At 37.0% G+C, this 26,961-nt stretch overlaps 1 protein-coding gene across 1 annotated transcript in view; it reads left to right on the forward strand.

The window, feature by feature from the left end:
* The first annotated feature begins 5,273 nt into the window (after positions 1-5,273).
* Positions 5,274-26,961, forward strand: part of Catsup (zinc transporter catecholamines up) — a 40,785-nt gene continuing 19,097 nt past the window's right edge. Inside the window, exon 1 of the mRNA XM_090397282.1 lies at positions 5,274-6,472. Coding sequence (XP_090253408.1) covers positions 5,488-6,472 — 985 coding nt within the window. The 5' untranslated portion in view covers positions 5,274-5,487. The remainder of the gene's footprint in view (positions 6,473-26,961) is intronic.

Genomic DNA, 26,961 nt, shown 5'->3' on the forward strand with positions numbered 1-26,961 from the left:
AAATTAAGGCTTCAGGAATAAATATGTTACAAGCAGAATTAATTAAGAATGCAGGCAAAGCATATTTTAGGCAGATATGTCAACTTATTACGAATATCTGGATTAATGAATCAATCCCAGATGAATGGAATCTGAACACCATTTACCTATCCACAAGAAAGGTAATGTAATGATTTGCACTAACTGTAGAGGAATCAATTTGTTATGTACCACCTATAAAATTTTCTCCAACATAGAATGTCGGAGAAAATTTTATAGATGGTATATAATAATGTAGATTCCATCAAGGAAGATTACAAATGATCAGATTTTCATTAAACAGGAAGTATTTGAAAAATACAATGAATTAGGAATCGAAACACAGCATCTGTTTATAGATTTTAGAGCTACAGTATATATGATACAAGAAGATATTTTTGAAAGAATGGTTCAAACATACCTTTGGAGCTGTACAAGAGAACGGGATGAGCAGAAAACGTTATAATTATGAATTATTCAGATTGTTTAATGAAACAGATATTATTATGCACATTAAAATCAAAGTTATAGACAGATCTAATTTATTTATTGAAATTAAGGAACTACAGAGACATAAGAAACATATTGCTATAGTTAAAGCTACAGTGACTCATACTTAATGTCTGATTAAAATTCAGAACATGTCTGATATAATACATATAAAAATGATATTCGACAAGGAGATGCCTTAACTTTCTTTAAGTTTTATATAGAGATTGAAAAGATTTTCAATGATGCTGACAGCCTTTTTTTCATGTAAGTATCGCTTCGAAGCAATAATTACAATGACTTTGCAGTCGTTCAACTACAAGGCTGGTGATTATAAGAGATTCAGGAAGTCATATTGTAACAATGTCATGGCTTGAGATGCTACAAGGAAAGGATGTCAGTAGTGCATGGCAAGTGGTCAGAGATTGCTTGAGAGTAACGTGTCAGACTACATAACCATGATCACGAGGATAAATTTAAGTTGAAATTAGGTGAATGAGTAGTGATGTAAAGCAAAAGCTGCAAAAAAAGGAAACATTGTGAAGGAAATGTAAAGGAAAAAGTGATCTGCATACTCATGAGAAGTAAAAAGTGCAAGCAGGAAGAATGACTAGTATGATAAGAAAGGCCAAATCAGACTATGAGAGAGAATTATCCAAACAGGACAAAGAAAACTCAAAAGAGTTTTTGCGTTATGTAGCTAGTAAGAGGAAAAATGACTATGGTAGAATGACTTTAAACAATGCTCATGGTAGGAAGGTGACTGAATCAAAAGAAATAGTTGAGTTGCTGATTGATCATTTTGCAAAGGATTATCATTCAGGTGGTGATTTTACAGTTGCTGATATTACAGAAATGCATATCAGCATTGGATTAGATGAACAGGAGGTGTTCAGCATATTAAAAAATAGAATGTGAACACAGTAGTGGCACTGGATAGCATATCAGCCCGTGTACTACATGAGTGTGCAAGAGATTTGTCATTGCTTCTGCCAAAGTTTTTCAGTCTAAGTCTAAGCTCTGGCAGGGTTCTAGGAAGTGTAAAGAGAATAAGATAGTACCATTGGATAAAGGTGGCTCCAAAGAGATAGCAAACTACAGACCAATTAATATATGAAGAGTGGTTGTTAAAGTATTGGAAAAGTTAGTGAAAGGTAAAATACAACAGTGGTGTGGATAGGGATGCGATGCTCTATACTGGGCAGAATGGCTTTGTAAAGAGTAAGTCCTGTCTTAGTAACTTATTCACATTTTATAATAAAGTGACAGCAGAATTGGATAAAGGTAATGGCTACACCATGATACTGACGACTTTGCCAAGGCATATTACAAAACCTAGTGAGGATGGGAATGAATATGAGGCTAATGGTATGAATAGGGAAAATAGTTATTTCCCTATTCATACTGCAAAGAAAAAGGACAAGCCTATGATAATGCTGCTGTAAACTGTGTCGCTATTACTTTTTATTTATATTTATTCCTTTCTTATTCTCACTGTTCCTTCTTACCATTGCGAACTTAGTTTATCTATCTTTCGCACTACGAGTTTTATGCCTGTGGATACTAGAAAATTTATTTGATAAGACTGCGCCACCAGTATCTTTTAATTGGCATAAAACTCAGTAATACGGCCGGTTAACTTCTCTCTCTCTCTCTCTCTCTCTCTCTCTCTCTCTCTCTCTCTCTCTCTCTCTCTCTCTTTTTCTCTAACACAAATTCCTTCAGTAAAACATTACACAAACAGTCGTGGTCTATTTGCACTTAACTATGCGCTTCGGCTATCTGACTTGGATATCTACTATTCACTTTTAAGTTCGTGTTTTTTTAGGAACAGTGCATTGTAAAATCAGGTGGCACTCTATTGACATATAATTAAAACACATTTATTTACAATAAAAAACAAACAAAATACATTAAATAAGCAATAGGGAGGTTACTCTCTGTCTACCTATCCTTTATGCCTTTGGTATAAAGAAACAAACTTCCCCTTTTCAATATTAGATGACCATACAATGTAATTACTCTGTTACTTCTCTGCTTTAAAAAATCACATTGATGAGACTAATTTACTCATAAAGAGATTAGCTAGCTATGGCAAGTTATCTTACAATTTATATTCCAGTTAACGACAAATCAGAGGACTCACTTATAGATATTTCTTATTACTATTTCTTATCAGTCCATCTTTGACATATCTCTTAGATTACGAAAAGAATGTACATAAAAGGATGTAACAGCTCTTTGTCACGACACCTTCCAACAGCCCTGCATCAAAGTCTCTATGGTTTTTGTTTCATCTCAGGCCTTACGTTTCCGTCCGAAGAGTCTTGTTTCAGGGAGGCCGTTACGTCCGAAAATCAGCAGTTCTTGAACTGCAATCTTCCTGGTACTCAAAAGCTCAGGCAAGAAGTTTCAGCATACAGGCTTGAAGATCGTTCTGCGGCTTTTCGCTTCGGTTGACTTCCCACAGCATTAGTACATTCGATTGGTACTTGGCATCGGCAACTGTTCTCCCAATTTTTCCTCTGGCATCGGTTCGCCATAAAGTCTGGTCCTCTGGCTCCGACTGCCTCTGGCTCTCATCGGTAACAGCGCTATGCCTCTCCTTCTTGGGTAACTGGACCTCGCCTCTTCTCTCTCGGCAACTGGACCTGAACTCTCCTCACGATGTTAGGCTCTGTCCCCTTTTATTTTCGCCTTCTTGGGACCTTGCACCAAGGGTTGTAAACCCCGAATAAATCGGCAGTTCTCCTTGATCTTTTCATTAAGGCAGGCCCGTTCTTTCTTCTCCTCTGTGTACTCTTTTTTTGTTGTCTTGTCGGGCAGCGGAAACTTCTCTGAAAATAGCGGATCTCTTTGAAACTGGCTTTGAAGGTGTTCATGTGCAGAGCTCGCAAATAACTTTCTCACACACTTAATCGTAAACAACTTTCTTGTGCTTTTATACGTAGCTATTATACAAAACTTCCGATGGCAAAGCATTGTCTTTGTTTTTGATATTCTAGAACTTTAGTTAAAACAGTAAATACAATCAATTCCCATAGGTTTATTTACATTAATCTTTAACATAAAATACATATAGACAAACAAGGTTATTTTTGTAACATTTTCATGAGAATTGACCTCTGTAAAAATTGATGTAAAGCGCTTTGATATTTTTAAGCTACATCGAATCTTACACTGCTGTGATGGCTGGTCAACATACTAGCATTCAAAGATGCATCAAGGAAATTAATGGAAAAGCAGAATTTGTCGCATGTACAAATTGCTCGCTGAATTTGCGGATTTACATGTAGTTTCTGTTGCCGTGAATTCTGTTACATTTTTTGGAACTGTGGAGCGTTTGATCACATTTTTTTCTTCCTCAACCCATCGCTGGGATATTCTGACTTCAGTCACTAATCAAAGTATCAAGCATGTAGTAGAAACTAGGTAGAGTGCACGGGGGGATGCTGTGAGTTGTAAAGAAATTACCCGAAAATCTTAAGTGCTGTAGAACATTTAACTGGTGAAGAAGAAAATAGAGTTACCAGGTCAGATACTGGCATACTGCATGTTGCGTTACAATCATTTTTGTTCCTGTGCTCTCTTAGCCTATGGGAATCCGTCCTTCCAGAAATTAACGACACACAGGTCTACCTCCAAACCAAAGGATTGAATATACAGCAATGCGACATAAAACTCGAGGAAAGCATTCAGTTAAAAGCAATCTTGACTGAAAATAGGGACGATTTAGTTAACAATTCAGTAACTTACGCCAAAGAAATTTGTGATGATTTGGGGATAGTCATTGCTCGTCGGTGGAGAAAAAAGAAACTGACAGTGAAGAATCACGAGATGCTGAGTTGTCATACGAAACTGAGTTGAGGAGAGAAATGTTTTTCCACTGGACAGAGTGATCCAAGAAATCACCACGTCATTTCAACAGCTTCATGTTCTTATTGAAAGATATGCCTTCCTTACTCCATCGAATCTTTTGAATGATAAATACGAATGTAAAAATAAATCATGATCACGATGTTTCTCGGTGAGAGTAAAAAGACTTCAGAGTTTTATTTCTGTTGCTGCTGCGCAAGACGAAACAGAGACGTGGAAGGACGTTCCCCTTGAACTTTTGCAGTCTCGAGAACTCAGTTCCAAATATTGTAATACTACTGTCAATTTTCCTCATAATTGCTGTAAGTGTTGATAGTTGTGAGAGGAGTTTTTCTGAATTAAAATTGATTAAGAATTACCTAAGATCTACAATGACTAGCTTGCGTTGAAGAAATCTTACCATAAGTTACATAGAACAACAACTGAGAGTGATGAAATAGAATTCGACAATGTCATCGACGATTTTGCTAACAGAAAAGCAAGAAAAATAACATTTTAGAATGTTGAAATTAAAGTTTTACTTCAAAAATAAACATAGTGTTTTAATTTATTTCCCTATACGGAAATAAATTGGTGTGTATTGAGAAGGGTGGCAAACTAAGAGATAAAAGCTCTAGCTATACCACTGATCATACTCATAATGGGGAAAAAAGGTGCGAAGACAAATTCTGCATTTAAACCTCAGAAATTAAATTCTGCTCTGTTTTTCTTGATTATATTTGCCATTTTCTTTCTCTCTCTCTCTCTCTCTCTCTCTCTCTCTCTCTCTCTCTCTCTCAATCTTTCCTTCTTATTTTAATTTATTCACCGCGTCAGCTGATCATTCTTTTTTAATGAATTTATTTCCGAACCTGTAGATGGCGTTCTTACAAATATCAACGTGGCGGCAGTGGAGTTGTCACTATTTAAAAATTGTGGTATAGGATTAGTTGGATAAGTGTAGTTTTGTTAGAGGAGTGCGTCTTATTTTTTGTATAAACTAAGAGCTTTCTGAGATAAATTAGTGATTTGCATGGCTGAGGGTACTTCATAGTTAGTATTCTTTGTGTCGATTTGTCGTTAATTGTGTGAAAGCTACAAATTATTTTCTGGTGCTGATCCGTAATGTTTAAATTACGTGAAAATGAGAAATGTTTTCAAACTTTGGCTTTGGTTATTGGTATTGTATTAATAAGTTATTTCCCGCAACTTTCATTGTGCCATGAACATGGCAGTGGTTGTAAGCATTCCCATCTTGACTCAGAATCTCCGTCAGCTAAGTATTCAAGAAAATCAAATGAAAAACCACTTTCTAGTTCTTCAAGTGATGATATTTTGCAAAATGACAATGCATATTCATATGAATCTGCTGAGGATGCGGTAGCTCATTTGCATCATGACCATTCAGAAAACCGACGGCCTAATCCAGCTTATATGTACAGTAAAGAAGCAAACAAGGAAGGTGAACATCGAGATTCAGAAAAAATGAAATCTAGGAATACTTTAAGACTTTGGTTAGAAGCAATTGGTTCGACTCTCCTGATAAGCGCTGCACCATTTGTGATATTATTCTTTATTCCACTTGATAACAAAAAAGAACACGAATCCCTGCTAAAAGTGCTACTTAGTTTTGCTTCAGGTGGTTTACTTGGTGATGCTTTTTTGCATCTCATTCCGCATGCATTATTAAGTCACTCGAAAAGCATTACGCATGATCATAACCATAATCATCTACATACTCTTACCCATTCTCACTCCCATAATTCACCCGATATGGAAGGGGATATTCATAACCATGATTTGAGTGTAGGGCTCTGGGTCTTAGCAGGAATTGTCACGTTTCTAATGGTGGAAAAATTTGTTAGGATTGTTAAAGGAGGACATTCTCATAGCCATTTAAGTTCAGAAATGTCTATCCCTGAGAAAAATTCTGGTGTATTAGAACATTCAGAATCACCCAACGATTTCAATACAAGTGTAAACAATAAAAATAGTGAAGAAAGAGATGGAGGAAATGAAGATTCAGAGATAAAGGATGAAGGAATTCTTCAGGACAAACATTCTGATGAAGAAGAGGAAAATTTAACAAAAGAGACACATGACAACAAAGGTAAAGTTTAAGTACACAAGTGAAATGAACTGAGGCATGTATGAAAGTTAAAATGGGAATGAGCACTGAATTCTCTTTTTCATGCAACATTTTGAATGGCTTCAATAAACATCATGTCATATTTATTGAAGTGTTTGTACCATATGTTAGCAAAATTAAATTGTATAAAAGGGCATTTTTTTAAATCCCCCCCCCACACACATGAGAAGTACATGAACCTATTGCACATAAGTACTGTGTGTGAGGTGCAGATGAGAGTTCAGTACTCATTCATTATTATGATACTTCTAACTTCAGTTTATCACAGGGTGTTTTGCAATGAAATTGTTTTTTATTATATTAAATTATTGAATATTGCTTGTGCTGGCTGAGTGGATTATATAAGATAGCTGTAGATATGAATCCCACATTAGCATAGATGTTGGAATATTTAGGCAGTAGACAATTTTCATTGCACAGTATGAGACCACCCTCAAGTGGCTTGAAAAAATATATTTGGTGTCTAGAGCAGAACTGCTGGATTACCTAACTCTTTTCCCAATCATAGTAATAATCTACTAGAGTAGATTAAATTAGATTAAAATTGCCAAGAAATTATATTATTTAATCCTTTATCTAAGTGTAAGCGAACAAAGTTTGCATGCGAAGTTTCTTCATGCCTAGGCTACTTGTATATAGAAGCTAATGATCAGATTAATTGCCTTAGTATCCCATAATGCAAAACACAAGCACATAATCTATTTCTATAATGTAATAGAGGTTTACAGCCCTTATCAAATGGCATTGAAATTAAAAAAAGAAAATTCTGTGATCATTTCATCCATTTATTTTATCTACACAATTTTGAAATTGCTATTACTCATTCCATTGTAGACATAAAACAATATTTGGATTGCAGAAAGATAACTAGTAAAACAATTAGATGCTTTTTTTTTCTATCATACACTGTTTTCTTTAGAACTGTGATGCATAATTCATGTAATTTGGAAAGAGATAAAAGTATAACACACATGCAGAGAAAAAAAAAAGTTAATGCAGTTCAAGATCACAATCTTCCAGACTTCTGCAATGGCTGTCTTATATCAGTTCAGGTTATGGATATTAACTGGCTTTTTAAATTTTCCTTGAATAACATGCTGTCTGGAATTTCTTCCTGTCATGAGCGTAGACCAAGTGGCCTATCCTAGTCTCATGCTATTGCTTTCTTGATCTTGCAGTTCTTCTTTTCTATTTATATCTGTATAATACTTTTAGGGATCTGCTATTGTCCATTCTACTTAGATGTTCTTTCCATTATTGTTTTATATATACTCTTATGTAATAATTTATCCATTTCTAAAACTGATCCTAAGAATTAACATCAAGTTAATTCTTAGGATCAAAAAAGGTTAATTCTTAGGACCACAAAAAGATCAAAAGGATTGAGTAATTTCAACACCATGCTAGGTCAGTATACGAGTATCTTTTATTTGATATGCACTGAGCTTAGGTAGGCAAGTCATTTTTACCTTGGCAGAAGGCAAACATAAATAAATTGATCTCAGTTGGAGTTCGCAACTCATTATGGGAAGTCACCTTTAGACACCACAAAATTTATCGTATCACTCCTTAAACTTATTTACTATTTGCACTCTCACCCCTTTCAGAAAATGTATTCCATTCATTTACCACTCTCCATGCAAAAAAGATTCTTGTACTTTTCACTGTAAACCTCTGTTTTGTGGATGGGCCAAGGGTTAGATAATCCAGCAGTTCTGCTCTGGTTGCCACAACTTCCAGTGACTATCTCCTTCCTTCTCCCCCCCCCCCCTTTTTTTTTTTTTTTTTTTTTCAGAATTTGAAATATCTCTCCACTGCTCAATCAGTAAAAAAAAAAAAAATCTCAACAGCTTAAATCAATCATATTGCTCCATCTTCTATGAAACTGCTGAGGGCAGATCACTTGTCCTCAGTCTATTCTCATTGCCAGCATTCAATTGTTGATAAAATTTTTGTTACATGCCTTTATGCACTCTCCAAAGTTTGTAATTCCCCTTCCTAGGTAACTGGATTTCAAGATGTGGTATTTATCAGAGCCTTGCACAACATCAAAACTGCATATCTCTGCTGTCGACTGCCCTCCATATTGTAGCAATCCTTTGGGTTGTCTTTGTTGCCTTTTTGCAGTGTGTCTTCTGAATTTTTAATTTTTAATTGTTGTCAATCAAAGATCTCTTACTTTCTCTGTAATTATACCAATAGAGCATTCAACCATCCATTTAGGGATCCCAAAGTTCAAGACTTTACTTTGCTGCAATCTTTGCAGTTTCTCCTGAAGAGTAATAACATTGGCATTATTGCTGGTAATCCTTCTTGTTTCATATTATCAAGCAGCTGACTGTTCTCCCCATAATCAAGTGACAGTCATTGGCATAAAGGTTAAACAGTAATGGTTCTGGTATAGAGTGCTATGGAATCCCAGTTGAAATCATTTTTTTCTCTCTGATACTGCTACCAAAAAAAACTTATCACATAGATTAGTGCCAATCCAATTGACTAGCTTAATTTCTAAACCCATTCATTGCAAATTAAATAACAGCATATTGTACAGCACAAAAGGTGACCAGATTAATGGAACAAATGCTCCTTAACAAATTACCATAAATATTATCCCTCCCCAATTGAATTTTGTATATGAAACTTAATACGAAACTAAAATCTTAATAACCACAAAAGAAATGTAAACTGGTCTGTAGTTTGTTGCCATTTTGCCACTACCCTTGTGCAGTGGTATTATTTATCCTCCTTTCTACTTTTTATGGAATCTTCCATTTGTAAGACTTCAATTAAAAAGCCAAGTCAATGGCACTATTTCCTTAAAAGCATATAGTAAAATCTCATCTAGTTTATTATTGTTGTCCCATCTCCTCCTCTCCCAGTCACTCAAAGAGTAAACTTTGCTTTATCAGGACAAAATATCCTAATAAAATTATCATTAAACAACTCTACCATGTTACAAGTATATATCAGTCACCCCCACAACCACCTGTATCATCTAGCAAGGTTATTTCTGTTATATCAATAGTTATTTCTGTATATACTAGCTCACATAATAAAAAAAATTCAGATTTTCCTTAGATATCATGTTGCAGATCTCCTCCCATATTCTAATTTTTCGTTATTATACTAGTCACTTTCCTAGTTTATCTCATATACTTCATGTAACTGCTCTCTACCTCTTGGTATTTTTACTATGGACCTCTTATATGCATTTCTTGTTTGATTTCTTAGTAATTCATTTTACTCTGAATTTCTTTTTCTCTTTCACTTGAGAGAGAAAAAGAAATTCAGAAGATAGTCAAAGAAATCTGTTAGCAGATTTCTTGACTATCTTCTGTGCATTACTGATATCTCTTCTTTCGATTAATTCTGCTATCCGTGGTATTGCCTCAAGCTGGGTTTTAATTCTTTCATGATCATCTGCCTTGTAATCCCATAAATGTTTCTCTTGAGCCATCTGCTTGCCTATTCATCTTTTAAATTGCAACTGATTGTTCTTGCCAACCAAGGAGGATGACAAGTCGGGAGTGAAACCTTCAAATGCTATGATTGAACACAAAAATCTTGATCCTCATGGTATCTGTTATACGCCTCAATATATATATATCTCAGTTTGTAATATTTCAGTTTCTGGAATTCCTGAATGCCATAAATTGAGTTCTTAGTTGCACATAGTTTCATCTTTGCAGTGTATATTACCACGGTCAATCTCCCATTATGATCATCCACTTCATGTATGCGAAGCTAGTTAGCCTAAATGCTTCCTACTCATTACCCTCTGTTTTTGTTGAAAAATTTGTGGAGAGTGGATAATGGCAACATTTTCAAGGTTATTGTAGCACATAATTATCCATGTTGAAAGTTTTTTCACTTGGTTATACTTTAAATACTTGGTTAAATTAAAGCTGTGAAGAATTTAAAGAAATTTTTAAAACTTGGCCAGGTTTATTTCCATCCAAAATTGTAGTAACTTCACGACTGGGCAACTCGTATATAGCAGATGAGACCTCAATAAAGGTCGAAACTGGTCCAGATAGTGACCCTTCCCATAATGCATAGTATTATATGCATATCCGTAAGGATATATGCTTTGCATTATGAGATACTAAGGCAAGTGATATGAAGTCATTAACTGCTATATACCAGTTGCGAACTTTGTTTGCTTACACTTGGATAAAGGATTAAACCAAGAATATAATTTCTTGGCATCTTTAATTTATAGTATAACCAATAATTTGCAAGTGAAAAACTTTCAACAGTTATCAGAACTCCACTAAAAACTGGTTTGGAGATCAGACTTCATAATTGTAGAAGCCAGAATTTTGTATAGTTGAAGATTTGTCAAATTATTATTGTATCGGCACCTCCATGGAGTCAAAGACTCATTGAGGGAAATCCAAATTATCCATACAGTCTATCATACTTCTCCTTGAACCCATTAACAGAAAGTGCTAAAAGCTGACTGACAATCCATTCCATTCATTCATAACTCTCCAAATGAAAAATCTAACCCTCATACCCCCCCCTACTAACCACACTTTTACTCGACATTCAAGGATGATCTCATGTTTTGTCCCTCTCTAGCCAAGTGCTGAAACATTTCCTCCTGCACCAATCCAATAAAACTCTTTAATTATGTGTTTTTATCACATCCTTTCTTTTTCACCTATCATGCAACTGTGCAGTCCACACAACCCCAATTTATCCTCATAGAAAATGTTCCACAGACCATGCACCATTTGGTCACTTGTCTCTGAATCCTCTCCACCACTTCCTCATCCCCAAAAAACCCAGGGGACCAGACCTGAGTGCAGTAATCCAGATGTGGATGTATCAAGGCCTTAACAACTTCTTTATCTCTATTTGTTAGTGTGTTTTTCAATAGCCAAGTAATCTTATGAGCTACCTTAGCAGTCTTGGCAGTATGTCCTTTAAACTTCAGTTCTGTCTACAGCCACCCATATATCTCTAGCTTCATCTATTTTCTGGAGTACAGTTCCATCAATGTAGTACATAGCTTGTAATCCCAATTTATCCCAAAATGCATAACTTTACATTTCTCCACATTAAACTAACACCCATTATCTTTTGCTCATACTGATAGCTTATTTAAATCATCTTGCAAGTTCTCTACATTGCTGTGGCGCTATTCTTCTAACCTAATTTGCATCATCAGCAAACAATTGAATATTTCCTTTCGGATTATTATATCATTTAGGTACAAATTAAACAATAGTGGTCTAGCACTGAATCTTGTGGCTCACCACTAGTCACCTGGACTTTGCTCCTTCGTATACCACTTTTTGATATCTGTCCATTTGCTGATATCAACAAAACTGTGGATTAGATTAGCTTCAACTGGAGAATGTCATTGAATTCTATAGAACAGAGTAAGCAAAGAACAGTTTTTTTTTATGGCTCAAAGACATCTAAGGTCATACTGCACCAGGACATATGGTAATTGTTTAGATAATTAGGACAATCACAAACATCCATACCTTTGGCAGGATTTGAACCTGCAGCCTCTTGCCTGGAGAGTAGATACACTAACCCTTCAACCAGCTAGGCCAGCGTAAAGAACAGTGCCTTTTTGATTGCCATTATCCACCATCACATGTAATGTGTGTATGTCTAGAGATAAAGCTAGCAACCTAGTTGCAGAAGACAGATCTTATGTTGGGAACTTGCTTAATAGGCTAATGTGCCAAATTTAATCAGACACCTTAGGAATATCAAAAACAGCTACTTGAGATTTCTTCCATTTCCATGGCATTTGTCATAAGCAAGAAGATCCTCTGATAGACAGTGGCAGAATCCATCCAGGTGATAGCTTCTTAGTGGCATCAAGGTACTACAGCATTTGTGCATCACTGGTTTTCCGTGCTACTTTAGAAAGTTGAAGGAAATTTAACAGTAATTTGACATTATTACGTTTTTAGGAATAGGTTGAATGTGGACTAATTTACAGGCTGTAGGATAGATATCAGCGGAACAGAATATAAAAGTTACATAGAACAGGTGTCAGTTGTGACATGCAAATATCACAACTGACACCTGTCAGTTGTGATATTTGCAAAGGGGGAGGGGAAGCATTGAATGTTGCCTCTTTGGAATGATAGGATGACTTTTACCAAGATTGTGCAAGAATTTGAGGGAAAGTAAGTAGCCATATTAGCTCTTCTGTGGGGAGATGTTATTATTTCGGGCAACTCCAAGGAGTCGACAGACTCATCGAGGAAAGCCCTAATATTTTGTCAAGAACGACTATTCGACATTTTCATACAGTATCTATCGTACCTCGCCTTGAGCTCATTCACAGTAATAGCACTCACAACAGACTCTGGCAGCTTATTCCACTCATTCACCACTCTCCAAGTCAAAAACCTAGCTCTATCACCTTTGCTAACCACATTCTTGCCCAGCTTCCATGTATGGCCCCTAGTCCTCCCATCACCAGTCCTATTCTCAAAAAATCTTCTGAAGTAATCTTATAGAAACCCTTCAGTAATTTGAATGTCTCAATCATATCACCCCTTTTCCACCTATCAACCAATTTTTGCAACCCACAAATCTTCAACCTGTTCTCATAAGGTTCATTCCATAGACCTGCTATCATCTTGGTCACTTGTCTCTGGATCCTCTCCACCTCCTCCCCATCAAGAAGAAACTCTGGTGCCCATATCTGGGCACAGTAGTCCAGATGGGATCTTATCAAGTCTTTATACAGAGGAACAATAACTTGTTTGTCTCTGCTTGTTAAAGTATTTTTCAGCAACCAAGTGATTTGATGAGCTGATTTAGCCACTTTTGCGATGTGCCCCTAAACTTCAACTCCCTATCCACCAACATTCCCAAATCCCTGGCCTCATCAATCTCCTGGAGTACAGTTCCACCAATGTGATATATTGCTGCTAATCTTTTCGCCTCAAAATGCATAACCTTACACTTTGCCACATTAAATCGACATCCATTTTCCTTAGCCCAGTCCTCCAAATCATCTTGCAAAATTTTGACATCCTGTGCACTCACTATTGCTCTACCCAACTTTACGTCATCAGCAAACAAGTGAACACTTCCTCTCAGATCTTTTCTTATATCGTTAATGAACAAATTGAAAAGTAGTGGTCCAAGAACAGAACCCTGCGGCACACCACTAGTCACAAGCTGTCTTTTGGACTCCACTCCTGAATAAACTATTCTCTGATATCTCTCCATCAACCACCCACCTATTCATCTCACCAACCCTATATCCATCCCCATATGATGCAGTTTACTGATTAGAATTCCATGTGGTATCCTGTCAAAGGCCTTAGCAAGGTCCAGTAGAATCACCATGTAAACCCATTACCCTTATCCAGTTCAGCCATCACTGTGTTATAAAACGTGAGCAAGTTACTGGGGCATGATCTACCCTTCACAAAACCATATTGTCCCCCATACAGTATCCCATTTTCATCTATCCAATTCTGTATTTTTGTCTTGACTAATTTCTCCAAGACCTTGACAACGATTCCTGATATGCTAATTGGTCAGTGGTAATTTTCAACAGCAGTCTTGGAACCTCCTTTATGCAGTGGAACTATTTTCCCCTCTTTCCACCCCCCCCCTCAGAACTAACCCAGATCCAAGACTCAAATTAAACAAAATGGTCAAGGGCACTGACAATTCTTTAGCCGCTTCACGTATAACACAAGCTGGTATAATATCCAATCATACAGATGTATTGACATTGAGGTTTTGTAATAGACTACTCACCTCCACTTCATTCACCACAATTCCCGTATAATCTATTGGTTCCTTCATTCCTGCAATGTCACCACCTGGATGATATATTCTTGCAAAGTGCTCGCTCAGTAATTTAACTATATCAACTGATTCGGTTACCTCCCACCATCGGCATTCTTTAAAATCATTCTGCCATATAAATTTTTTCTTTTACTTGCAACATATCAAAAAAACTGTTTGGGATTCTCTTTAGTCTGCATGGCTAATGTTCTTTCGTAATCCGTTTTTGCTTTTCTTACCACACTCATTACCCTTCTGGCCTGGGCTTTATACCGTTCATGTGCGTGCTGGTCACCTTTCTCCTTAAATTCCCTCTATAGTTATTTCCTTTTTTGCACCTCAAGCTTAATGGTGTTATTCATCTATTTAACCCCTAATTGATTTATTATTCGGACTTTAGGTATACAGTCAGCCATTGCCTCATGCAAACACTTCCTAACTGCCTCCTATGCACTACCTAGCCCTTGCAGTTTGACATGCCATGGCACTGAACCAATCAAACTCCTAAGCTTGTCATGCTTACCAGCCTGATAATTCCACATGTACCCTGTCTTAATTGTAAATTCTACACCTTTAGCCACCTCCCAAGTCAAGACCCTATGATCACTCTCACCAACTGGTGGCAACGTGGTCATATTCATTTACAGCCAAATTCTCAGATGGAAGCACTCTCTAACCCTTAGTATTTTCCATTACATGCTGTCGCAGATAGTTATCCCTTAATAATCGCATAAAATCCAATTCCTTCCTCCCATGTGTCCTCTCCTCCTTCTAATCAATGTTACCATAGTTGAAATCACTCATAATTACCTTCCTTCCACTCATTTCTTCTATTTGCTTATGCATACTATCTCCACCATCTATTCCATCACCTGGTCTATAGCAGCACCCAACTATGTATTTTGTTCTGCTAGTTTCAATCTCATACCAAATAGCCTCAAATGTGCTCTTTTCTCTATCCTGCAGTACCACTTCTATTCTCCTTGGCTGTAGCTCATCAGCTATTATCAATAACACTCCTCCCCTCATTTTATTCTCCCTGTCACTCCTGAACACACCATACACCCACATTCAATCCCACTAGCTATATCATCTTCTGTCAGCCATGTTTCACTAATGCCAATAACGTGTGGCCTGGAAGTGCCAACCAAGACCAAAAATTCTTCCTTCTTGTTCCTAATACTTCTGGCATTAGTATACATGAATTGCAGAGGCCCATTTATCCCATCCCTATTTTGATTCCTTACACTAACTATCCCATTCTGATTCATAGTCTTTTGTACTCGCTTGGGCATATTACACACATTCATACACTCTACTGTCTCCCTAACGTCTGCATATCTACTCTCCCCCCCCCTTAATAACTCTAGTTTCCCTGATTCTGCACATCTACTTCCACTACATTCGACAACACCTTTTCAAGTCTCCGTACACCAAATCCATTCAAATATAAATCATCCATCTTTTATAAATCCTTTCGCCCATCGAACTCACTCCACACATCCACAAATTCCACACCACTCGTCCTGCACAATTCATGCATAAGTCATTTGCAATTATGGCCCTCCTCCTCCACTCTTCACTGTCATACCGCGGCAACAGACTTGCTATCCTAACTCTCTCGCTCTTCTCTTTTGCTACCTCAAGCAATTCCTTCACGTCCTCACTCATAGCCATTTTGTCTCCTTTCAAATCATTTGTACCTGCTACCACTATCAGTTCTTTCACCCGCTGCTTTTGCATTCTAATTGATTAGCTTACATTCTTAACGTTCGCACCAGGTTGGTACGATTTTGTTAAACTCTCAACTAACACACCTCTTATTAAGGAATCTCCATACAACACTCGCTCTTTCATTTTGTTTACACTCGCTGTCATACTCTTATTTTTTTCTATCATACTTTTGCCGTTTATCAGTTGCTACGTTCGGTAAACATTTTTGCCAACGCTCCAGCTTAATAGAAAAATCTGAATGTTAAAGCAAGTTTGGATAAAAGTTAATACCAATAGCTTTGGCTAGAGACCCATAAATGCCATTTGGGCATGTTGCAAGTTTCCTACTTTTAGCACCTTCAAAATCAGTTTTAGTTATGTTGATAATTGTCTGCAGCTATTTCAGGCTTTGGTGAAATAATAGAATAAGGGAATTTTGATATAAGCCAATTAAGATCTTGCTTCTTTTCTTGGACAAAAAAGGTTTACACAAGGGATGAGAAGTTAAAGTGGAATGAATCATTCCACATGAACAAGAACTGTTTTGGTGATAATTTCAATTTAAATGATTTGATCAGAAGACCAAAAACAATCTAACCATGAAAATGAGACATAGAAGTCGTTTCATTTGGCATTTTTATAGAAATGCACAAATGAGAGTGGATGTGTGAATCTTGCTTTTTTTTTAGAGAGGAAATCAAGACAAAAAAACTACATTATACTCAGAAGAGACCAAGATTATTTGCTAAGCATATGATAGCAAATGTCTGGGCATCTACTTTCTTGATCAGTGCAAGTTGGAAAACAAAGCGAGTGAAGTAGTGAACATTGACAACTGTAAGACAAATAATCTCACTGTTAAGAGTTGGACTGGAGAGTGTAAACATTTAAAGAAAGGAAATCAAAAAGTTCCGAATGGTTAGTGACAGTAATAAGTGATACGGACAGCAAATGAATTTTATAGAATGGGACAGATATTTATCTGATGAAGATCAAAAAGAGAGAATTCTGACATGGTATGCCAGAGTAAACATATGCACAAATCTTAGCAGAAAGAATGTCAAAGAAATAATGTAGGGAAAACCAAGTGTCTGAAGAAGCTGAAATTTTGAGTTTTTTTCAGAATAAAGTTGGGCTAGTTTTTTGTACACCGGAGATGGGAATGAACATTGCTGAGGTTAGGAACCGAGACAGTTTTTGTGTTACTTTTGCCCATGAAAGGTTGTAAATGCATAGTGCTTTAGTACCGTGTGTGTGTGGGGGGGGGGGTGACATTTTTTATTATTTTTATTATTTGTTTGTATTTATGTAATCCAGAAACCTCACTATAGAGAGCAAACTTGAAACCTCCAATAAGTAGGCAGTGATTTTGTACTTAGCAGAGAAATTCATCTGTCCTTCCACCTTAAAGATAGTGACAAACATCCATGTCCGTAGTGAGATTCAAATCCACAGTCTGTTGGTTGGAGAGCAGATATGCTAGCTGCTCAACCAACTACAGTGGTGAATGTTAAACGAATCTGGATGGTTCTGGGTGATTTGACTTAACTGAATGTAAAATTGTTTCCCCTTTTATTGGCTGTCATTGTTGCATGCTAAAAGAAATGGGGAGGGGGGGGGGAGGATAAAGTTGGTCTTTTCTCTTGTCCAGACATGGGTTTCAACTCCCTGGCACATTCTTTCAGAATACGTGGTGATATATTATCAAGTCCCACAGCCTTATTAACATCTAGTTTACTCAACTCTCCATACACCTTTTGCTCACCTACAGTCAGTCTCCTCCCCATCATCAACTGCTCTCAATCCCTCCATTGAAAGATCTTTATGAACTGTTAAGTATCTCCACTACACATTCTGCATCAGCTGTCTTTATACCATTTTCTCCAATCTATGTCATCCTTCCATAATTATTCTTTCTTTTGCTGGCTACATATCAAAAGAATTTCTTAGGATTCTTTTTGGCTTCATTAGCCAACTGTTGTTCATACCTCTCTTTAGCTACCTTCACCAACCAAGTCACCCTCCTTGCTTGGTCTTTGTAGACCTTATGGAATTGGTTATTTCCATTTCTCTTATGCTGCCTCCACAATGCCCTTTTTCTCTATTGCATGCTTAATCTCTTTATTCATCCATCTCACACCCACCTTATTTAACCTTCTCACCCTTGGAATACATTTAGACATTGCATCTACTAAACAGTTTTTGAAAATCCCCCAAGCTGCATTGATCTCTTTTCCAGTTAACTCCTCATTCCACGCTACACCCGCAAGCTGTCTCCTGAGCTCTTCATAATTCTCCCCTTGTAGTTCCACATATACCCTTTTCTCACAGAGGTCCTCTCACTGCTGGCATCCACCCAGGTAATCACCTCATGGTCAATCTCACCAATTGGTGGATGATTTGACACCTCATTTATAATTACATCCTCTGATGAGATGACCAAATCCAAGACCCTCAATCCTCATGTGCCCTCTGTTACATACTGTCTGAGGTAGTTATCCCTCTAAAACTCAAGAAACTCATTTTCTTTATTTCCAGTTGCCATCTCATCATTCCAGTCTATATTGCCATAATTAAAATCACTCATAATGATCACCCTTTTCTTATTTACTTGGCTAATTTGATTGTACATTTCATTATCACCACCATCCACATTACCTGGTCTATAACAACATCCCACCAAGTATTTGATTCCACTTACCTCTATCTCACACCATACTGCCTCAAAACCACTGGCACTATTTCCCTCTTGCATCTCCACTTTATATGGACATAACTCTTTCTCCATCATCAATAGCACTTCCCCTCCCTTTTTATCCCTTCTTCCCTCACAAAACACATCATACCCTTCCATCTCTATTCCTGTCAGGATGTCATCCTCTTCCAACCATGTCCCACTTATTCCGACAATTTTTGGGTGAATAGACGCAATTAGTGCAACCATTTTTCATCTGCCTTGTTTCTTATACTTCTAGCATTTGTATACAAATACAACAGCTCATTTCTGGATCTACAGCTAGTTCCACTGACACCACTCACTCAATGTGATCTCTCCATGCTCAACTGGGGCCATTTCCCTTTCTTCTTCATTTTAATACCCTTTTCAATTCCAACTGTTTCCTCTTGATCCCTGGTCATCCCATTCCTTTCCTGCCTACACATGCTCACCTCTTCTTGGAGCATCCACCTTTCTCATGCTGTGTACCCCTGTCCACCCTGAGCCTCCCCGTTTCCTTGCTCCTCTTGCACACCCATTCTCTCATTTTCTATACTCATTCCACTCACTTCCCCATTCATAACCACCTCTTCAATCTCTCCTGTCTTACTCTCCCGCTCTTCCACATCACTTCCCACTCGATCTGATTCATTCTCTCTATTCACTTCTCTACCTTCCAGCAGCAGTCTCTCCAAGCGACTCACACCATAACCACTCAAATGCAGTCCATCACTCCCATACAGCTCACTTCATCCCTCAAACTCGTTCCACGCATTAACAAACTGTGCTCCCGTCTCCTCACACATTTTCAGCCAGCATATCATTCATAATCCTTGCTCTCTGCCTCATTTCACCACAGTCATACCTAGGCAACATGCTAACTACCCTTCCTGTCACACTATTCTCTTTTATCCTTCTAAGCAGCCTCTTGATATCCATTCCGACACACTCTTTGTCCTCTCTCAAATTCATTTGTACCTATTAATACTGTTAACTCTTTTACTCGCTCCTGCCTCAATCACTCTACTCGTTTTAGCTCCTGGAAAACATACTTTGTGCATTTTATCCTCCAGCACACCTTTTTAATATTTCTTTAATTTTGTTAACTCTTTGATGCCATCATTATTTATTTTAATAGTTTTTACCCGAATTTTCTTAATTTCATTTCGCATCCATTTCATTTCTTGCCTCATCCAATCCATTTCAACTTGCAATTCTCTCTATCATTCAATCTTTCGAACTCTCGATCCCCCCCCCCTCTTCTCACTTTCACACTCATTCAATTTTCTTTTTTTCTATACTTTCAGTCCAACATGCGTCGAACTTTCGCTATCATCCATTCTTTCGATTTTTTTTTTTTACTTTCGATTTCTGCATCACGCCATTTCTAGTTTCATTCGTTCTCTCTATTTTGTTTACTTCCGCTACTCTCGCCTCACTTTCGTTTTTAACATCCGTTACGGTTTTCAAATCGCTCTTTTTCTTTTTTACTGATTTTTTAACATTTTTTCACCTCTCTTTCTCACCATCCTTCTCTTTCAAACGTACGCTCATTTTCCCCACGACAATTTCGCTACTAACACTTTCTGTCATTAATTTCATATTTGCATTCATCAATTCCTTGTTCAGGTCACACTTTGCACACAACCTCCTCACCAAATATCCACAAATCATTTATGTAATTGAAAGAATGCATATAACAGACCTCACACTTAACAAAACGACTGAAATCTAAATTAAAGTCATGGAATGACAATCCCTCTGCCATTTTTTGCAGGTTACTAAGTCTAATGATAATGATTTCATAATTAAGTTTTGGCAAAAAAATCCCCCACACTAATAAAACCGTTAGCACACAATATTTACAGCCTCTCTTACTCAAACAATTTTGCATATATATTTAATTATTCCTAGAAAACCATTTTTTTATTTTTTTTTATTTTGGTTATTTGGTTAATAAGAAAAGTCTCATTGACTATGTTATTGTTGATAGTGATGTTTTCTCCCTGGTGCAGGACACCAGAGTGTACAGAGGATTTGAAATTGGAAGTGATCACTATTTAGTCTTGAGCAGGATAAAATTGAATTTCATATTGAAAAGAATAACATGTAAGAAAGTTTTAAAGCGAATAAAAGTTGAGCAGCTCTCAGATGTGAACTGTAGACTAAAATACAGAAAGATTATTGAAAAGAAAATGAGTTTGAGAACAGGAATCAAACCTTCGAGATTCAGTGGTAAACTCTGAAGAAAACATTGATTCTGCCAGAGAGGCATGTGGTGAGGTTGTGTGCAAGGATAAAAAAAACCAGAACTCCCTGGTGGACACAGGAAGTTAAAGATGGAGTGAAGGAAAAGAAGAAAGCATATCAAAAGTTCCTGGCAAATAAGTCAGCTTTTACTCTTACAGAATACAGAGACAAATGTAAGAAAGCTAAACAGTGTGTAAAACTAGCTAAACAAAAGTCATGGGAGGACTTTGGCAAGAATATAGAAAATAAATATCAAGAAGTGGCAAAATATTCTGGAGGTTGTTGAAGAAGCTTAGGAATGGAGAAAAGAGTGCTGTAAAAGGAGTTAGTGATGATAAAGGTGAGATGAAAACAGGAGAAAAAGATATCCTTGAAGTATGGAGTAATTACTTTGAAAAACTGCTAAATGAAAGAAGCAGTGATGACAGCACTGTGATAAAAAAAAAACACTGACCAGGCATGCAGTCAGGAATACATATCCGTACTTGAAGTAGAAAAAGCCATCAAAGGCTTGAAATGTGGAAAGGCAGCAGGAGTAGATGATATTCGACCAGAAATGCTGAAGTATGGTGGTATAAAAGTCTTACAGTGGCTGCACTGCATAGTTCAGAAAGCCTGGACAGAGGGACGAATTCCCGATGATTGGAGTAGAGCTCTCATAGTACCCATATATAAAAAGGGAAATAAAACTGAATGTGAGAATTACAGAGGTATTTCCCTACTGAGTGTTCCTGGCAAGATCTATGCAAGTATATTTGAGAAACGGTTGAGAAGAATTGTGGAAGAAAAGCTTGGTGAAGAACAAGCTGGATTCAGGCCAAATAGAGACTGTCAGGATCAGATCTTCACTTTATGACAAATAGTCGAGAAAGTATGGGAATATAACAAAGATCTGTATTTAAGTTTTGTCGATTTGGAAAAGGCATATGACAAGGTGCCAAGAGAGAAGCTATTCAATACGCTGCAGTTATATGGTGTCAATGGGGCATTATATCAAGCAATACTTAGTCTTTATTTGAGTTGTAAGTCAGCAGTTAGAATTGAAGGAAGTACAGGATGATGGTTTAATGTTAAATCTGGTGTGAGACAAGGATGTACATTATCCCCTCTGTTATTCATTACCTATATGGATCACATTATGAAGGAAAGTGGTATTAAACCTGATATCAAAATTGCAGATGTTATTGTTAGCTCTTTGCTTTATGCGGATGATGTTATACTTCTAAATAAATCCGCTACAAGTCTGCAAGATTCTCTGACTAAATTGAATAGCTGTTGTAATAGATATGGTATGAAGGTCAGCAATAAAAAGACAAAGACAATGAAAATAGGCAGAATCATTGAAAATGTCAACTGTGTTGTGAATGGAGAACCTGTGGAACAAGTAAAACATTTCAGCTACTTAGGCACGATTTTTACTGAAGATGGTAAATTAAATATAGAAATAGACAACAGAATCAGCAAAGCTGGTATGGTGGGAAGTCAACTGAATAAATTCATATGGAATAAGAGAGAAATTAGTCAGAACACTAAATTAGCTGTATACAAGACAGTGTTCAAACCAGTTTTAACTTATGGATCTGAGAGCTGGATCAGAAGTAAAACACTTGACCAAAGACTAGAGACCGCAGATATGAAAGTCCTGGGAAAGATTAGAGGCATGAACAGATGGCATCAATGGCAATATCATATTAAAAATGAGGATATTAAGAAAGAACTTGACATTGTCAGCATCCAGGAATGCGTTAGCATAGCTAATCTCAGGTGGTATGGTCACTTGAATAGAATGGGAAAGGAAAGATTAGCAAAACAAGTGTTCCTGCCAGGTTGGCAGGAAAACGACCAGGAAGACCAAGATATAGGTGGATTGATATGGTACAAAGTGCCTTCGACGATAGAAATATAAGATCTGATAATGTTGGAGTCTTGACAAGTAACAGACTGATTTGGAGGAAAATTGTAGATAGGAAGTTAGTAATGATGTAATTTTTTCATGTAGTACTGTCATCCTGTACACCCCTTTAGGGTACATGGCAAGAATTTGATGATGATGATGATATTCCTAGAAAACTTATCCCAATCAGGAGCTCTTCTTATACATATCACTGCGCTTAACTCACGAGTGCCATCTTTTAGTTCTGAAGGGTGTGAACACCACACCTCAGTCTGTTAGTTTACTCTTAAATAGTTTCTGCCATTGGCTTGGGGATATATCCAGGACTACAAACATTATTAAATTAAAGATGCTAAGAAATTATATTCTTTTAATCCTAAGTGTAAGCAAACCAAGTTTGTGCATGAAGTATCTCCATGACTAGGTTACTTGTATACAGACTAGTGACTTCACATTACCTAGTTTAGCCATAAATACTGTTACAAAATTGAACAGTGCATAAACCTTTAATTAACAGTAAATCATTTATAACGTTCAGCACATAGAAACGTGTAATGTACATATAGAAGCACTCACTGTTCTAAAGTCTCTTTTGCCTTCATGCATGCCTGAAGTCTGCAATGCCACATATCGGGGGCAGCATGATCAATATCCAATGGAAACCCTGCCACTGCTTGTTCCAAATCCACCTTCAGACTGGCAATGCCAGGGTGTCATTTCTTGCAGGCTACCCTCTGAAGCTCAGATCACAATTTGAAATCCAACAGATTCAGATCAGGACTTCCAAGATGGTCAATCAGATGATATGTAGTTGGGCACATTCTTTTCCAACCACTGTTGTTTGGTCCTTGCCTTTTGTACAGGAACTGAGTCCTGTTGGAAGGTCCACTACCTAAAATGAAACAATGGGATATTTTACAGTAAGCAATACCACATGTTCCAGCATGGTGTCTTCATATACTTTGAGAGATTTTGACCCCTTTCTGACAGAAATGCAACTTGGAGATCCCCTTGATATATTCAACCTTACAAAACCATCAGTGATGCATGGTGATGACCTCTCTGAATACTGGGTGCTATGGCACATGCTGTGCAACCATCCTGGGCATATGCCCAATCATTTTGGCAGGTAAATGAATTTCCTGTGGTGAAAATCTTCTCATCTGTGAAGAGGATATCTCTGTATGTGTACTGCTAGAGAAGTGCCTTTTGGTTTTATCACCCCTCTGTCATCAGTTAATACACATGACCTCATTCTCTGCAAAATGTTCATCTCTTGAAACATTACTTTCTGCATTCTCACAGGATTACAGTGAAGGCATGACTTCACAGCCCTCACAAGCTGTTGCATCCTAACGCAGCATGGTCAACCTGTTCTTTGGCATTTGGATATGTCATCTGAATCATAACTGTTAATAGTCTGATACATAAAAAATCCTACTGATCCTGATTGTTTTTAGCATGTCGAAAATAACAACGTTGGAATGTTACCAGCTGTTAAGTGCTATTACAGCTACACAGTTTTCATAATCTTCCCCACTGCATGTTACCTGGTATAGCTAAACGACTCTCTCCTCCCCTTCCCCCTTTTCTGATAAACACACAAATGTTTGGGGTGTCATTTCTTGCAGGCTACTAACAGGTATCATGTAATTCTGTGGGCAGTGCAGTGATGTGTAGAAGTTGTAACAGTATTTATGGCCAAACTGTCTAATTGCCTTAGCACAGTGCAAAGCACATCCTTTCAGGTGTGTATAATTCCACCTTAAAGATAGTGACAAACATCCATGCCCGTAGTGAGATTCGGCTAGTGAATCTGGCTAGTGAAAACTAGTCGGATTCATTTCAGCTAGTGAAACCGGTCTGACTAGTGGCCCTTCCCATAATGCTATGCATTATGGGAAGGGCCACTAGTCAGACTGGTTTCAACCTTTATTGAGGTGCTGTTAAGGTGAGAGAGGTACCTCTCTCCAAAAATTCTGAGTGATCTACAAGAACACTCAAACTCTCCATGAGTAAGCCAAAAGGATTACTTCTAAAGTCATCAAAATCTCATCAGCGGCTCTGCTCAGTGACAGGCTAAAACCTACCAGGAGCCATTCTACTCCTTGGAATCAAGCCCAAAGACGAACATCTTTAAAATGTCATCAGCAGGAGCCAGACTCAGAAGAGATACTAAAGGTGTAGTAATACAGAATTGTATATAATATTTCTAACATACAAGTAGTGAAAAGGTATCTCACTTTATTATTAACATACTCGGAATTAGTGCTAGTTGTTGAAAGTTTTTTCTTTGTTATAAATTAAAGATGCTAAGAAATTTTATTTTTATTTAATCCTTCATCCAACTGTAAGCAAAGTTAGTATGTGAAGTATATTCACAACTAAGCTAGTGATTTCATGTTAATCCATTTTAATTGAAACGTTAAAATGAGGTCAAGTGCAGGGAAACCCTTGCACTTTATCTCAGTTTAATAATGTTTGCCTTTGGGCTTGCTTGCTTGCTTCTTGGGAAATAAAGTGGTTCTGCTTGATGGCAGGATTTTGCCTGTCACTGAGTGAAGCCATTGTTGAGTTTCCTGTTCTGGAGTGATTCAGGTCAGGAGTGATCTTTTAGGTCATTCAGTGAGATTAACCTCTCTACCATCTGTGGTGCATGAAATAGCGAGACCAAATTGCACTTCTTATCTATGTTATTCAATAGTTGTTACAGAATCATATTCAGATTTTGCTGAATGTCTATAGACGTCTTAGCCAGTTAGGGTGTTAAGAGTGATCTTGTAGATTACTGAGTTTTGGAGAGATACCACAGCACTTCAACAGTACCTCAGTAAAGGTCAAAACTGGTCTGGGTAGTGTCATTTCCCAAAAGATATTATACATATCTATGCATCTGGCCCCCTTTTAGGCCAGATAGTATCAGATTTGAATTTTTTTATAAATGCTGCATCAGATACAAAAAAAAAAATAAAAAAATCTCCAAAATGCAACAAAAGGAATTTCAAGATTATGAATTATAAAAAATTTAACTATTTTAATGATTAATTTCTTATTTTCTAATTAATAAACTCTTCACTATACAAATAGCCTCAGCTGAATTAAAGGTCAGTTGTGTTCTTTGGCTAACTGAACTAAAATCAGCCATCAGAAATTAAGGACCCATTACCAGAGGGAATTTCTCCCACAGAAATTCAGTTACAAATTGGATGAAAAAATTTAAAGAGAATGGCTCTGTTAATTATAAGCCGCTCAAATATTGGAAGTCCAGTAAATTTACAAACTATGTGATCTTGCCACAGCTGTGACTGACATAATTATAAATAAATTCACAGCTGACAGAAAATGCCCTCAGTCCAGGACATTATTTTGCCATTGCTCTGAAGAAAGTCCTTGTTTTAGAAATTGTGATAAATGTGGGTATCTACAGTCTTTCTACCACAGTGACTAACAGTATTCATTTAGAATTCTGAGAGAATCTAGACCTCATGAGTAACATTACACAAAGAAATATTGGTCCTTAAAAACTTTACACACACTATTATAACAAAGGCTAAGGATAATGCCACCATTATTATGGGCCAGACTTTTTTTAGATAAAAAAAAAAGTGAGGATACATTCCAAAGAATGTATCCTCACTTTTTTCTCTACATACCAGATTATAGACTGAGAGGGAGCCTACCACATTTCAAAAGAAAAGAGTATATAAATTATTAGAAAAAAAAAAGTTGCATCTTGCTCTAAAGAAATAATCAAAAAACTTTGCCATGTTAAAACACTTCAAATGTGTGTGGTCTCAAACATCCACAAAACACCCTCTCTTTTATTTTTTTTATCCAGTAATTGACATAGAGAGCCTCACCTACAAACTTGCCAAACACTTAGCTAAATCGCCTCTTCCATCATGGGCAACTTTCTCTCCTTTATTAGAAATTCTATTCCCTTTAAAACCATAATAGAAAATCTTGGCCTAAAAGATTCAGATATCATGGTCAGTTTTGACATTACTTCATCATTCACTAGTGTAACTTTAACAGAGATCCCTGACCTCATTAAGCCACATTTCCCCTCAGACAATTATGAATTATTCAGAT

The sequence above is a fragment of the Typopeltis vanoorti genome, chromosome 8 (genome assembly GCF_054136105.1).
Source record: "Typopeltis vanoorti isolate ZY-2024b chromosome 8, IOZ_Tvanoo_1.0, whole genome shotgun sequence".
Lineage (NCBI taxonomy): Eukaryota > Metazoa > Arthropoda > Arachnida > Uropygi > Thelyphonidae > Typopeltis > Typopeltis vanoorti.